At 41.4% G+C, this 15978-nt stretch overlaps 1 protein-coding gene across 2 annotated transcripts in view; it reads left to right on the top strand.

Moving 5' to 3' along the window:
• The window catches only part of KSR2 (kinase suppressor of ras 2), a 388289-nt gene that overhangs the window by 141057 nt on the left and 231254 nt on the right, over positions 1-15978 (top strand). For both annotated transcript variants that reach the window (XM_075178524.1, XM_075178525.1), the window contains exon 4: positions 12945-13452. In XM_075178524.1, coding sequence (XP_075034625.1) covers positions 12945-13452 — 508 coding nt within the window. The remainder of the gene's footprint in view (positions 1-12944; positions 13453-15978) is intronic.

The following is a 15978-nucleotide window of genomic DNA, read 5'->3' as shown; positions in this document are numbered from 1 at the left end:
CAGTGTATTTTTTTCCTATATATCAAAAATGTTGGGCCTGATTCATTAAGAAACTTAAATTAAGAAGTTTCTTATTTAAGTCTCCTGGACAAAACCATGTTACAATGCAAGGGGTGCAAATTAGTATTCTGTTTTGCACATAAGTTAAATACTGACTGTTTTTTCATGTAGCACACAAATACTTGATAGCTTATTTGTACACTGAAATTTAAAGTTGATATTTGTGTGCTACATGAAAAAACAGACAGTATTTAACTTATGTGCAAAACAGAAAACTAATTTTCACCCCTTGCATTGTAACATGGTTTTGTCCAGGAGACTTAAATAAGAAACTTCTTAATTTAAATTCCTTAATGAATCAGGCCCGTTATTCCTAAATTCTTTTCTGCTTTTATTCAGGCCACGGAAACCATAGGGAACTACTTAAATCCATAATAATGTACAATAGGGGGTTCTTATTCAAATAGTACATGTGTTCCTAAACACTGACCTGTATTCTGTACAGAGGCGTAACTAGCGAGCTGTGGGCCCCAGTACACGGAAGCAGGGAGGAAGGAAGCGAGGCCCACAGCTCGCTAGTTCCCCATGTAGAGGGCCCCATTATCTTCATGGGAACGGTGCACCGCATCTGCTGCATCAATGGTAGTTCTGCCACTGACTCTCTGGACCACAGAGGTAAATGTTCACTCATGGTAGTGCCATAGTAATCTTAAAGGGGTTCTTCATCCAGGTTGTCCTTTGTTTTGCTATTATAATAGTTCATACTTGCCGACTTTTCAAATCTCACCCCTGGGACAAATTTCACGGCATTTACTAGCAGGGGTGGGGCTTAACGATGCACAATCGCACCATTAAGCCCCGCCTCCATCAAAGTCCTGGAGGACGATCGTCTTCCAGGAGTCCGGGAGGAATCCCCAAAATTTGTGAGCCTCCCGGAAATTCTGTGAGAGTAGAAAAGTATGTTTTCATGATTTGTCCATTGAATGGTCATACCTTATTTTGAAAGTACATTTTAACCATCTAACCGTTCCTGAGGTGTGTTTTCTCTTCCTTGTGTGTGGTCCCAAGTGCTGTGCTGCTCTCTCAGCCTACTCCATCAGTGACATAGCATTAGTAGTACAGCAGTAGAGCTATGACAGGGAGAAGGTGCGAGTATAATGCACTTAATAAAATGGCCTCTTCTGGGTGAACAGGGGAATCCCAGGGAAACCTGTTTTATTTTTATTTTTTTATTGCATAGTCCACAAACACAGTAACAATAGAGGAACCGATTACGGCTTTAACTTTATTTAGTTTTTGTCTTTACATATCTTATATATTGTAATTGTTAGTGATTACATATTTTATACATTGTATCATTACTGCTGTGATAATTTTAATTATATAAATGCCAACTGGCTGATATTCTCCCTCTGCACATTCACCTTCTACCCGTTATATAATAATGATACTTACTTAATACCTAAAATAAGACACAGGCACAGTATTCAAATTTGGCGAACTAAGGTCACAGTTTTAATTGTATAAGTGTTGGTGACGAAGAAAGCGATGCAAGTTCAACTACCAAGCTAATACTATACAGCTAAACATAGGAATGGCCAACCGGCTGAGAATCCAAGGCGCTAACCTACGGCGTCAGAGAGACTACACCCCTTGTGGTCTCAAAGGGGGCATTTTGCTGAAACGCTGCTCAGGGCCTTTGCAGAAATGCCCCTAAGAGAGATATAGACCGAAGGAGGAAGAATCCTGCGGACACACAAACTCTTGCTCAGTGCCTTGTTTAAATAGGGAAAAAGAAAAATTAGGTTAAACACAAACAACCACACAGAACTGAAACGGACATATCATGACAGGGAGAGATGGAGGGATTTTGTGAAGCAAAATAGGAGAACTTCCTGTTTTTGGATCCTATATAGCTGTGGTTCCTAAACTGAGCACCCCGGCTCTGCGGAGATCTCACGGACGTGCTTTGGCTAGTGCCGGTGGTAAGCAAGGCGGGAGACTACTTGGTAATTATTTTGTTTTAGGGATGCCTTGAAAAACTTATGGAGACTCTAAAGGTGCGTCAAACTGAGGAAGTTTGGGATCCACTGCTATATAGAACGTGTTTGCCACTGCCAGCAGGGGCGGATCTAGAAAAGTATCCTACCCCGGGCGATTTAGGGGGGGGGGCGATTTAGGGCCCGCCCCCTTTTTGACTTCAAGGCTGCCGGCGGCTGCACAATATGTGCAGGTCCGCTCGGCAGTGACAATGTGCTGCCCGGCTGCTCTGATTGTGTTTTAAACACAATCAGAGCAGCCGGGCAGCACACTGTCACTGCCGAGCAGACCTGCACATATTGTGCAGCCGACGGCAGCAAGCCCCTGCTAGGGGGGGCGATCGCCCCGATCGCCCTCCCCTGGATCCGCCACTGACTGCCAGTGGCAGGGTATTGGATATGAATTCAAAACAAGAGAGGGAAAAGTTTAACCCCTGAAGTTAAGAGCAATGAGAGCCAACAAGCCTAGTTGTTAGTGCATTCATCCCTATGCTGGTCTTCATAATTATAATTTCTAATCCAATCCAAGTTCAATAACTTATCATTATATTTGATATTTAAATCACTGATGGACCATAAAGTGCAGAACTGTAAAATGGACCAGTCTCATTTTCATTCTCATTGATTAGTAAACCTTATCACAATACCCATGTCACTGCAAAGAGCCATCACTATAGCAAGACAAATATAAACTCTATAAATTGCAACTGCCTACACTGTGTGTTCCTGTTACTGGTATTTCACGTCTGCCAATAATGATACTGTCCACCAATTCTTTAAGGGGATGTGTGGTTTGAAAAATACGGTACCCCTTAAAATGATTACATGCAGACATGCATCTTCTGAGATATCTTTTCATGCTTAGTTAACATAAAGCTGTACACCTATGTAAATATTATACTAAGGCTCCCCCTCCCCTAGCTGAAGCTTACATGCAGCTGTTTTTCCTGGGACTCCCCGTCTTTAAATGGCAACAAATGGGGTGTGTGAGCAGAAGTCAATTGCGGCTGTCATTGGTCCTCCCACTCACCCCACTTTCCATCCCGGTTATCAAAGAAAAGGAAAGAATACTGTATTTTTTCAGTTGGTAAAACTCTTCAGATTTTGATGTCATTCACATTCTATAGGAAAGTTCTTCAAAGCTACAAAGTTACACACATACAATGCAAATGCCGTTTTGTCATTTCATATGTCAAGTGCATTCCTTATCCAATTGCCAAACATTGCAATCATGACGATTGAATGAAATAGAACAACTGGACTTCTGTGACGCAATTCCGCTCTATTCGACAGTACATCGTATTGTATTTTCCAATATATTACGCTGGAAAAATAGGCACATTTCCACAAAAGTAAATGTATTGGGCATGTTTTGTGTTTAGTAAATTACCTTTCATGTCTTCTTTGCTGTTTTCTCCAGAATAGGTGACTCTGGCTGCCTTAAATAATAAAAAAAAAACATTGAGAGTAAATTGTTTTTGTACAACAATCACATATTTTTGTAAAGCTCCTTACTGGCCAGGGTGGTGCAGATTATAGATAGTCACTGTATTCCAAAACAAAAAGAACACTTTTGATTAAAATATTAAAATGTGTTTTGATTGTAGGCAAGACACTTCTACTAAGACCTCTTACACTATTACTGTACATAATATACATTGCTATGTGTATAATGCAGAGCACATCAGGCATCAGTGATTACTCTAACCAGGGGAGCAAACCTGGACAGGAAAAATAATCACTACTGAAAGGCAGGGCTGCCAAGAGGAAATTAGAGCCCTGATACAACCAGGGCCGCTGAGAGGGGAAAGGGCGGGCCCTCACTCTTGAGGGGTAGAGGGCAGGGGGCTCTGGCGCCGTGATCATACAAACACTCACATGATCGCAGCGCCGGCATCCCTACTATGTTTGTACTGGATGTCGGGTGCGACGTCATCACGTCACGCCCGACATTCAGTGAGGAGCAGAGCATGGAAGACAGAAGAGAGAAAAGAGAAGAATAGAAAATAAAGATCAAAGAAGGCAATACAGAGATAAGTAAGAGAGTGGAGGAATGCAGAGAGGCACAGGGGGGTGAAGATGGGGGGGAGATAAAAGGCACAGGTGGATGAAGAAGGGGGGGAGATAAAAGGCACAGGGTGATGAAGAAAGGGGGGAATAAAAGGCACAGGGGGATGAAGGGGGGAGCAGCATGGCACAGGGGGATGAAGGGGGGAGCAGCATGGCACAGGGTGATGAAGGGGGGAGCAGCATGGCACAGGGTGATGAAGGGGGGGAGCAGCATGGCACAGGGGGATGAAGGGGGGAGCAGCATGGCACAGGGTGATGAAGGGGGGGAGCAGCATGGCACAGGGTGATGAAGGGGGGAGCAGCATGGCACAGGGTGATGAAGGGGGGGAGCAGCATGGCACAGGGTGATGAAGGGGGTAGCAGCATGGCACAGGGTGATGAAGGGGGGGGGGCAGCATGGCACAGGGCGATGAAGGGGGGGAGCAGCATGGCACAGGGGGATGAAGGGGGGGGGCAGCATGGCACAGGGTGATGAAGGGGGGGAGCAGCATGGCACAGTGTGATGAAGGGGGGGAGCAGCATGGCACAGGGTGATGAAGGGGGGGAGCAGCATGGCACAGGGTGATGAAGGGGGTAGCAGCATGGCACAGGGTGATGAAGGGGGGGAGCAGCATGGCACAGTGTGATGAAGGGGGGGAGCAGCATGGCACAGTGTGATGAAGGGGGGAGCAGCATGGCACAGGGTGATGAAGGGGATAGCAGCATGGCACAGGGTGATGAAGGGGGGGAGCAGCATGGCACAGGGTGATGAAGGGGGGGAGCAGCATGGCACAGGGTGATGAAGGGGGGGAGCAGCATGGCACAGGGTGATGAAGGGGGGGAGCAGCATGGCACAGGGTGATGAAGGGGGTAGCAGCATGGCACAGTGTGATGAAGGGGGGGAGCAGCATGGCACAGTGTGATGATGGGGGGGAGCAGCATGGCACAGGGTGATGAAGGGGGGAGCAGCATGGCACAGGGTGATGAAGGGGGGGAGCAGCATGGCACAGGGTGATGAAGGGGGGGAGCAGCATGGCACAGGGTGATGAAGGGGGGGAGCAGCATGGCACAGGGTGATGAAGGGGGGGAGCAGCATGGCACAGGGTGATGAAGGGGGTAGCAGCATGGCACAGTGTGATGAAGGGGGGGAGCAGCATGGCACAGTGTGATGAAGGGGGGAGCAGCATGGCACAGGGTGATGAAGGGGGTAGCAGCATGGCACAGGGTGATGAAGGGGGAGCAGCATGGCACAGGGTGATGAAGGGGGGAGCAGCATGGCACAGGGTGATGAAGGGGGGGAGCAGCATGGCACAGAGTGATGAAGGGGGGGAGCAGCATGGCACAGAGTGATGAAGGGGGGGAGCAGCATGGCACAGGGTGATGAAGGGGGGGAGCAGCATGGCACAGGGTAATGAAGGGGGGGAGTAGCATGGCAGAGTGTGAAGAGGGGCAAATAGTAAGCGCCCCCCCCCCTCCTCAGCGGCCTTGCTGCAAGGATTTAAAATAAGACGGCCCCTTATTTTAAATCAACTTGTCTTTATACCATATAAAGTATTAATAAAAAAAGGGTCCTTATTATAAGGAATAGGAACGAATGACTCCAGCACAAAGAAAAGACAGAAAGATTAAGGAGATTGACACTTATTACCCAAAATATAAAGGAAAGGAAAATGATTAAACAGAAAAAAAAACAACTTCTCTCTTTTAAATCCCATTACTAGATTTGCATGTCTATTCAGCTTCAATGTAATTAAGGAAGATGATCAAAAGCAATGAAAATTATATATTTTACACAGTCCAGCAGTTGGCCGTTTCTAAAGGTTTCTGACTGCAATAAGGAGGATCTTGCCTGCAGGGGGTACTTCTAGTAATTAATTGTGGTTCCTTTTGATAACTGCAAATCCCAGAAGGGATGGAGAGGGAAATATCACATAGAAAGCAGAAGTCAATTCTGTTATCTGCTGTGGAGTCGTTCAGGAGACTGAATACTCACTTTTCTGTGCCTCGACCTGAAACCGGCAACCACAAGAATAAAAAACTGTTTATTTTTGTTTAATGTAGACCCTTTTTGCAATTCATGTGATTGTTAACTGACGTGCAAAGCAATATTTTAGTGGGAAATTAAATACTTGTTTTCTCCTAGTGACGATGAAGTATATTGTTGTGATCCTAATTTTTACCATTCTTACATCTGTAAAGGTTTACAGTATTATGTCTGTTGTAAATCAGTTATGTCATGTCTTTAATTTAGAGAGCATCTCAAATACTTTTGGCAATGTAGTGTGTATGAGGTAGATGGTGGCTAATTAATGTGTGCTATTTTGTTTGTGGGGTAATGGTGAGGCAATGTAATAGTGGGGACTAATAATTTAAGATGGTGGTTTGGGGGCTATTGAATGTGGGGTGAATGTGGGGTGATTGCTCCACCATCACCCCACAAGCAAAATACCACCCATTAATTAGCCACCACCTACCTCACACACTACATTGCCAAAAGCTCCCTGTGCCATCATACACACATTACTGTGCCCCTTTATCATCACCACGCTGTGCCTCTTTATGATCACACTGCGCCCTCCATGCTGCTTCCCCCCCCTTCACCTGGCCCCCCTTCATCACACTGTGCCATGCTGCTTTTGACCCTCTTCACACTCTGCCATGCTGTCGCCCCCTTCATCACTCTGTGCAATGCTGCTACCCCCCTCTTCTTTATCACCACACTGTGCCTTTCTAACTCTCTCTCCCCCACCCCTCTCATCACGCTGTGTCTTTGCTACGTTCCTTTACTTACCTTTGTATTGCCTTCTTTCATCTTTCTTTTCTTTTCTTCTCTTCTGTCTTCTGTTCTCTTCTCTCTTCTGTCCTAATTTTTACCATTCTTACATCTGTAAAAGTTTACAGTATTATGTCTGTTGTAAATCAGTTATGTCATGTCTTTAATTTAGAGAGCATCTCAAATACTTTTGGCAATGTAGTGTGTATGAGGTAGATGGTGGCTAATTAATGTGTGCTATTTTGTTTGTGGGGTAATGGTGAGGCAATGTAATAGTGGGGACTAATAATTTAAGATGGTGGTTTGGGGGCTATTGAATGTGGGGTGAATGTGGGGTGATTGCTCCACCATCACCCCACAAGCAAAATACCACCCATTAATTAGCCACCACCTACCTCACACACTACATTGCCAAAAGCTCCCTGTGCCATCATACACACATTACTGTGCCCCTTTATCATCACCACGCTGTGCCTCTTTATGATCACACTGCGCCCTCCATGCTGCTTCCCCCCCCTTCACCTGGCCCCCCTTCATCACACTGTGCCATGCTGCTTTTGACCCTCTTCACACTCTGCCATGCTGTCGCCCCCTTCATCACTCTGTGCAATGCTGCTACCCCCCTCTTCTTTATCACCACACTGTGCCTTTCTAACTCTCTCTCCCCCACCCCTCTCATCACGCTGTGTCTTTGCTACGTTCCTTTACTTACCTTTGTATTGCCTTCTTTCATCTTTCTTTTCTTTTCTTCTCTTCTGTCTTCTGTTCTCTTCTCTCTTCTGTCCTAATTTTTACCATTCTTACATCTGTAAAAGTTTACAGTATTATGTCTGTTGTAAATCAGTTATGTCATGTCTTTAATTTAGAGAGCATCTCAAATACTTTTACATATAGTGCACAGTAAGTGTTATTTTATATATAAAATTACTGTTTTTTTTATATATACTTGAGCTTCTTAATCTTGTATATCACTTGGCAATTATGCACCCATATTTTATGAAGATGTACATGCACCTCCTGGCCAAGTTGGGGACATACAATGTAGCATTTTCTGTTGGGAGATGCTGGGATCATAGAGGTGTTCCTTCAATATGGACATGTGTCTAGTTGTGCACCCCTTCAGTGCTCAGGACAAGTGTACAGATACCTCTAAAGTGCTAAGGACAAGTCCCAGTCATACTTAGAAAACATGGGGTGTAAAGAGGTTAAAACCCTACTTACCCTTCACCATCATCATCATCATCATCATCATATATTTATATAGCGCTACTAATTCAGCAGCGCTGTACAGAGAACTCACTCACATCAGTCCCTGCTCCATTGGGGCTTACAGTCTAAATTCCCTAACATACACACACCGAGAGACAGAGAGAGACTAGGGTCAATTTGATAGTAGCCAATTAACCTACTAGTGTGTTTTTGGAATGTGGGAGGAAACCGGAGCACCCGAAGGAAACCCATGCAAATGCAAGGTCGGGAATCGAACTCATGACCCTAGTGCTGTGAGGCAGATCTGCTAGCCACTAAGTCACCGTGCTGCCCTTCCCACCAGTATGAGAGCCAGGTAAAGGCATATAATGATGTCATCACGCCGGCACCCAACCATTGCACAACAGAAAACAATCTGTAGTGCAGAGGATGAGAAGAGGGCACTCTTCTCTGACTGGGGCGGTACACCTGTCAAACCGTAACGCAGGTGTCCTAAGGCGAGCTCAGGGAGGACAGAAACCTCCCGTGGAGCAGAAGGGCATAGAGATTTTGATATAACAATTATTTACTTTTTAGGGAAATGAATCTGCAAAATAACTTTCTCCATTTGTAAAGGAATACATATTTACACACACAACAGAATTTGAAGTAGATGTAATTACGTTTGTGTATTTCAATAAACTCATTTGAAATTGGGGTGTCCCCACTTCTCCCCCAAAAAAACCCACGGTATAATTTATGTAGGTACTGCATAAACAAATGACTGAAATTGATGTTGGAATGTGACCAGCCCCAAAAAGTACCATAATAGACTGAGAAAAGCCTTAGTGGTGAAGGTGTTAAATGACATTGTAGAGGTGGAGAGAACACATTTAGTTGATGGTTGCTGTTTAGAAGGGTGGGGAGAGAAGAGTATTTCCCTTCCCGCAAAATGTCTAGTGCCAATGAGAAGATCATGTATTCATGTTCAGATGGACAGTCAGATGTCCATAGATATAAATTGTTATTTAAATGCAAGTGCAGAATCAGTATGACCGATGTTGAATGATATCATACACATTGTCTACATTTTGTATAAAAGTGGAATGTCAGTGAAAACTGTTTGGGTCCCTATCAAAACACTTTGTTCTGCACATGTATTTGTGTACATTAAAATTCAATGTAAGTAAAAAAGTAAAAAAAATACATGAAACATAGAATCAATAGATTCATGTTGTTGCCTTATTTTCTGAATTATTTAGTAAGGAGAATGAGAGGCAAAAATAAAGTACTAAGATAATGTCAAATAAATGAGGGGGGTGGGTTAAAAGAACACAGAGGGCCTGAATAGAGTTACTGAGCAAAGCAAACAAAATGAGTAACTTTGAACCTTGGCAAAACCATGTTGCATCGGAGGAGGAGGTAAATTTAAAATGTGGGACAGATTTATAGTTGGAATAGAGCATGTCCTAGATCAGCTATAAATTTCAGTGTAAATATAAAGCTATCCAGTATGTGTGTGCTACTTGATAAAACAGCCAGTATTTTCCTTGCAGTCAAACAAATAAATTACTTTACACCCCTTACATTGTAACATAGTTTGTCCTGGAGTAAACTTAGTCCTTTTTTTGTTTTGTTCCTAACTCAGCATCAAGCCCAGAGAGTGTTTTCACTCGATACACTTAGAGTACCTGGGCTTGATCTATGTGCATAGGGGTCATATACACATAGATAGAAAGGTAGAGATCAGGCATGTGCTAAATGCAAATGTCATCATACTGACACAAAATGACCTTCAGTCTATTTAAGTCGCTGAATACTTCTAGTTTTTTAAAACCAAAAAAATATTAAAACATTGTTTTTTCACTGTATTTGAACAGTTAAACATAGTACTGTAGACTATACTTTTGATCTGAAAGTTGGTTGTAAACACAACATTTATGCAAGCACATTAAATAAAATCAGTGTTGTTCGTATTTCAATAGGTTTAAAAATGGTCACTTGTTTCAAAATAACTTTTACAGCCGAGAGACAGATGGGTGTCATCATTTTCTCGGCATTGAAGTGGATCTAACTGCAGTCAAAACGCTCTTTGCTTGCTGAGCGGCAATAAAGAATCCCTGTGGAAAGGATTCTGCCAACCAAAATACCATAAGGCACAATGCAATATGTAACACTTGATAAATTTGTAGCCATAAAATCCTAATGGCCTCAACATGACATCATTAAAATAGAGCTTTACAGGTAATAAGTTTTATAAACACCCTATCAAAAGGTACAGGTAAGTCATCCTGGGTCTATGAGTGTTTCTTGTTTAACACATTGCATCTAGTGCTTGGAAGCCAAACTCATATATGCAGATAAGTGATTGTTCACGCTGTGTATGCTGTTCAGAATAAGAGGCAGTAGGAGGTTCCAGGTTGTGAGAAAAAATAGGTAGGTGCTGATTGGTAACTAGAAAAAGTAGTAAAAATTATATTATGGATTATTATTTTGCTCAAAAGATGTCTAATAGAAAATATATGAAATGTACACTTATTCTGGTTTTCCTGCCAACATTCTGAAGAAGTATTAGTAGTGCTTTGTTTACTAGAAGACTGACTATTGGCTGCATGTACTGATGTGTTACAACAGAGCTGCCTCCTATTGGCTTTAAAAAATGTCCATCATTCTGTGTGGTCCAATTCGGTCAGGATAAGAAATTTAAGACCAATGTCTTTATAATGCTTGGTCATTTTGCATTTCAGGAGCATAGCAATCTTGCTGGGAGAGGATGTTTGATAAGTAAATTATTGCTGACTTTTCTGCTAAGAATAATCAGACTTACTGTCTTGAACTGTTTGCATGCCAATAATATCATGTTTCAGTGTCCCTCCAGTGATCTAGAATGATGCTTATAATACTTAAATATTCAAATTTGTAGCAACCTAAAGATATGGCTGAATTGTTTCATCCATTATCCACTTCTATCGCATGGATAGTGGGACAATGCATTTAGAATACTTGCATTCTTTTAGAATGCTTCAGTATGTTTTTTTATGCTTTGCAGGTGTCACTGTTTGGATCACTATCACTATATATAAAGATGTCTTTGCTCACTCTTGAAAGCAATAGAGTCACACCTGTAGGCTGTAATAAAGTACAAGGTTGAGAGGGTTAAAAATATATTGGCTGCTACTTTCTACAAAGCAGTTGTGATAACTCCAAGACGCATTTTATGTACTCTGTATATTATAGATAGATCATTGTACATGGTGACTCAAAGTATAATAACAAGCTTCTGGATAGATAGATAGATAGATAGATAGATAGATAGATAGATAGATAGATAGATAGATATGATGTAGATAGATATAAAGTAAATAGTAAAAATTAGAATATATATTTACGTAAATAGCATAAACTATATTTTTAAAAATACACTTCTAAGACATATACTAAATTATATATGATATATTATGCCTAAACATTAATAATAATACACATATTGAGGCTGATCATATCAGTGCCAACAATGTAAAGAACAAAACAATCAATTGCGGCAATAATCAATGTTTATGAAGACTCAATAACCAAAAGTGCAATAACCAGACGCTATTATACATGGGATAGATTAGATAGATAGATAGATAGATAGATAGATAGATAGATAGATAGATAGATACCTGCTATAGCCTCATGCCTCATGTATATTAAGCCTCTTTTTCAAATAGTACATCAGATTTGGGTTTTTATGTAAAAATATATTATTTTTTTCTTATATTTTTAAGAAATAGAAAATACTTTAATTAGTTGCTATAATAGTCTAGATGAGAGATACAGAGATTACCTAAACAATAATAATAATGCAGATATTGAGGCTGCGCACATCAGTGCCCACACTGTAAAGAGCAAATCACCAAGCAATTGCAGCAATAATCATTGTACATAGTGACTGATAGTACAACAATCAGTTGCGATAGGATAGAATAGATAGACAGACAGATAGACAGACAGATAGATAGATAGACAGACAGACAGACAGACAGACAGACAGACAGACAGACAGACAGACAGATAGATAAACTCCTCACCCAATAAATTTCTTTTGTGGAAATGTTTCTATTGATCTGTATACTGCCTGTTCTAGCCTCATGCACATTATGCCTTACATTAATCATGAGTAAAGTACAGATTTGTATGTTTTACGTGTTCTTGGTCAGTTTTGTGTGTTTGAACATTTTATGATATGGGTATTTGCGTGCAAATAAAAGTACATACCCAAATGAAAAGGATCTGAATGGTAAAAAAAGCCTTCTCATTGAAAGTATGAGATGACTACCAGTTGCCAGCACTACCTGAGCACCTGTAAAGAGCTACTCATGTTGTAGGTGGATTGAGGCTCTGTGGTCACGAGCTAAACAGGGAACACCCAAATAAAAGCGGTATTTTCACTTTTTGAACCTCATTTAAATATCTTAACCTGAAACCTCATTTTTGCATGTGTGCGTAATTTAAGGGGTAAGAGTGTTAGTTAGTGTTATTTAGCCAGGAGTGCCCCAATCTGGCCAACTCATCCCATCAGAAGGTTTGTGCACCTGGTAGTTGCCTCCAGATTAATGTTCCCCCCATAGGCATGGTACACTTTTCCACAAAAAAACAAAACAAAAAGCATAACATCACAAAATTTCAATTGCACTGCAGTGTGGCACATTTTTTCATGTTTGCAAATGACCCTTAGTTTCTCTTTATGTGAGGAAACGTGCCACTAACTGCACCACTAAATTAAACAGAGTACTATTAACACTAGTACCAGCATTCCATAATTAAACCTACATAAATGTTTTGTACAGCTATACTATTTGTAGTGCTAAAAGATTTCTTGTTTTCTTTACGTTTGTCTGTCTCACTTATAGGAAGCAGTCTATCTAAGCAAGATTGGGCCATTCAATGGCCAGCTTCAGAAGCAGGGAAGGAAAATATTGCCTACACCCAGCAAGAGACAGCTCAGTGGATCCGAACACACCTTTCACAGAGTCCCAAACTACAGTCCAAATGTCTCCAGCACTATTGCCATTTGCCTGTAGCTCATGGATCCATGTACACTAATGTAGACAGGTTGACTGTTGAAGCATATCCAGGCTCATGCCAACTTTCAGAGACTGGACACCGCTCATTACCACCATCACCCCGCCAGCGGCATACAGCGCACAGCAATCCACCACGGACACCTAACATTGTCACCACTATGACCCCTCCAGGCACCCCCCCTGTAAGACGGAGGAACAAACTGAAACCACCAGGCACCCCGCCTCCTTCATCCAGGAAACTCATTCACCTCATCCCTGGATTCACCTCTCTGCATCGGAGCAAATCTCATGAGTTCCAAGTTGGTCACCGAGTAGATGAGTCTCACACACCCAAGTAAGTCACTATATATATAGATTATGAGATGTTGTTGAACTGTCAGAGAGAGAATTATTTTACAGTCTATATAACACTATGGAACTAGTTTACTATGAAATATAGTTATACCACAACACAACCGTTATATAGCTTAACAAAATTTACATTTAATAGAATTGGCAAGATTTTATTGTGACGTTATATTTAATAGTAATGTTTTATATTGCCTTTAAATGTTAGTAATTATTGCACTGTTTATCACTTGGGTTTGTCTTGTGGAGAGTACACAGTGCACACCACAGCTTAATTAGTATGACTCAAACAATGCCATTTAAGCCTATTAGTAATTTGCAGTAACAACGCAACGCTGATAATTTACTTGTTATTACATCAGCACTGTCCACTGGAGGACTGGCATTAGGAAAATAGACCTGCGGGCAGCTGTTGTTTTTGCAAAGGCCAGCACTGGGTTGGTTACTCTTATGGTTATGTAATTAGTGCACTTAGCACAATGGAAAGTCTGTCAGTTTTCCCTACGAAGCTTTGGGAAAATAAACTGGTGCAGTCATGATTATTGATTCTGCAGGATATGTCTGCATCGTGATTTAATACCTACAAATCCCTACCCATATTATATGTGTTAGTAAAAGTAACATGGTTTAATTACTTATCCTTGCCCTGAAAGTGTTGCCAGCTCTCTTATTGTCCACTGGATGCTGTTTTATGAGGTGTTTTCAATCTTTCATCAAAACATCATACCAAAATATTTTTCGATGGGATCTTATCTGTAAGCATTAATTTCTAACACAACAGCTCTTTCTATTAAAAAAATAACTTTTTAAGTCATTATACTATACTATATTGTCACGAACGTCCAGCCTGTCCCAGATACAGGAATCTGAACAACTGGCCGTGACTGGCATCACCTTAGTCACGTAGCAATGAATACACCTTTTCTGCCACCACAAAGGATTTATTGCCTGTTGTCACATATATCACATATACCCTGTTGTCACATATCCCCTGTTAAATTGTTCTAACCTGTTGTATTGGTCCTTTGGTGCCGCTGACCTCCTTCTTGGGGGAAGTTGGTACAGCACAAGTCACACTCTCATAAAATCCTCCGCATTCACAGCCCCCACCCCACTTAGCAAAAGGCAGCCTTGATACCTGTTGCTCTTGACATGACTGACCCTTGGCAACCAGGAAAGCCAACAGCGGGCGGTCCGCATCACCACCCCGCACCGCTCGTCGCTTCAAACCCTCTACTGCCCCCCCACCACATCGGCCAGCCCACAAAAAAATATGGAGAAAGAGTAAAATAAAAATAAAAATAATAATAATAATAGTAATAATAATAAAAAAAAAATAGTGATTTCTCCTGGCTGGCGTGGGCTATTTCTGTGTCGAGGCCTGGGCCTGCAGCCCCATCAAATCTATTCGGGCCGTGCTGCTGGTGGTCCAAAGCCTGCTTATTGCCATCACTGATCTAATCAATGTCCATTGTTTGCTAGATACACTTTCTGGTAGAGTGTATGCTGCACTTACCATTACTGCAGGGTCTTTATCATTGTGGAGCTAGGCACATCCAGTCTAATGTGTAATGCTGCCCTCCACCTCGGTGTCTGAGGTTTAAACCAAGTAACTTTAATCAGTTCAAACCCGATGATATTGGCTTTATGAAGGGCTGGTGGGGGCTGCCTGTAGGCAGAAAACTATAGGAAGATGTAGAGGCTGCAGTAATGTAAATACAAGACACTCTATATTAGAGAGATTATCTTGCAAACTTTCGTTCATAGAATAGCGACTTTTTAGACAAAAAAGCATTCATGGTCTGTTCTACACATTGAACTCCTAAATGAACATTTTTATCAAATGGACCTATCCTTCAAACATATATTAAGTTTAAGTTTAAGTCCAGAATAAGTTACATGGTAACTTGATCACTTACAAATGATTAACCAGTGATAATTGTCCTATTATTACAACACATATGGGCAGAGTCAGATTAAGGTAGGGGGGGCTCCCCATTTATTTTATTACTGCTGGTCATTAAAGCAGCGCATTCTTCTCAACTACAAGTAGATATATCTAGAGATGTACAGTATTTTGGGAAACTTGTTTATTTTATCATAAATGCAAATGATGATAATTAATTATATCAAAATATGTACAGTTTAATAAAAAAAAGACTTACATTTTTAGAAAGATGTACTGTTTATTTAGTCAAAGTATAAACACATAGGGCCTGATTAATTAAGGAACATAAAGCAAAAAAATGAGTAACTTTTCACCTTGGCAAACCCATGTTGCATTGGAGGGGAGGTAAATTTAAAATTGGGGACAGATTTATAGTTGGGGACGGGGACGGGGTAGAGCATGTCTTAGATCAACTTTAGATTGTCAGTGTAAAATAAATCTATTAAGTTTTTGTATACTACATGAAATAGCAGCCAATATTTTGCTTTTGTGCAAAATAATAAACTAATTTGCACCCCTTGCATTGTAACATGGTTTTGCCAAGGTTCAAATTTACTCCTCTTT

This window comes from Mixophyes fleayi, chromosome 1 (assembly GCF_038048845.1).
Source record: "Mixophyes fleayi isolate aMixFle1 chromosome 1, aMixFle1.hap1, whole genome shotgun sequence".
NCBI lineage: Eukaryota > Metazoa > Chordata > Amphibia > Anura > Limnodynastidae > Mixophyes > Mixophyes fleayi.
This window is presented reverse-complemented; position numbering and strand designations above follow the sequence as displayed.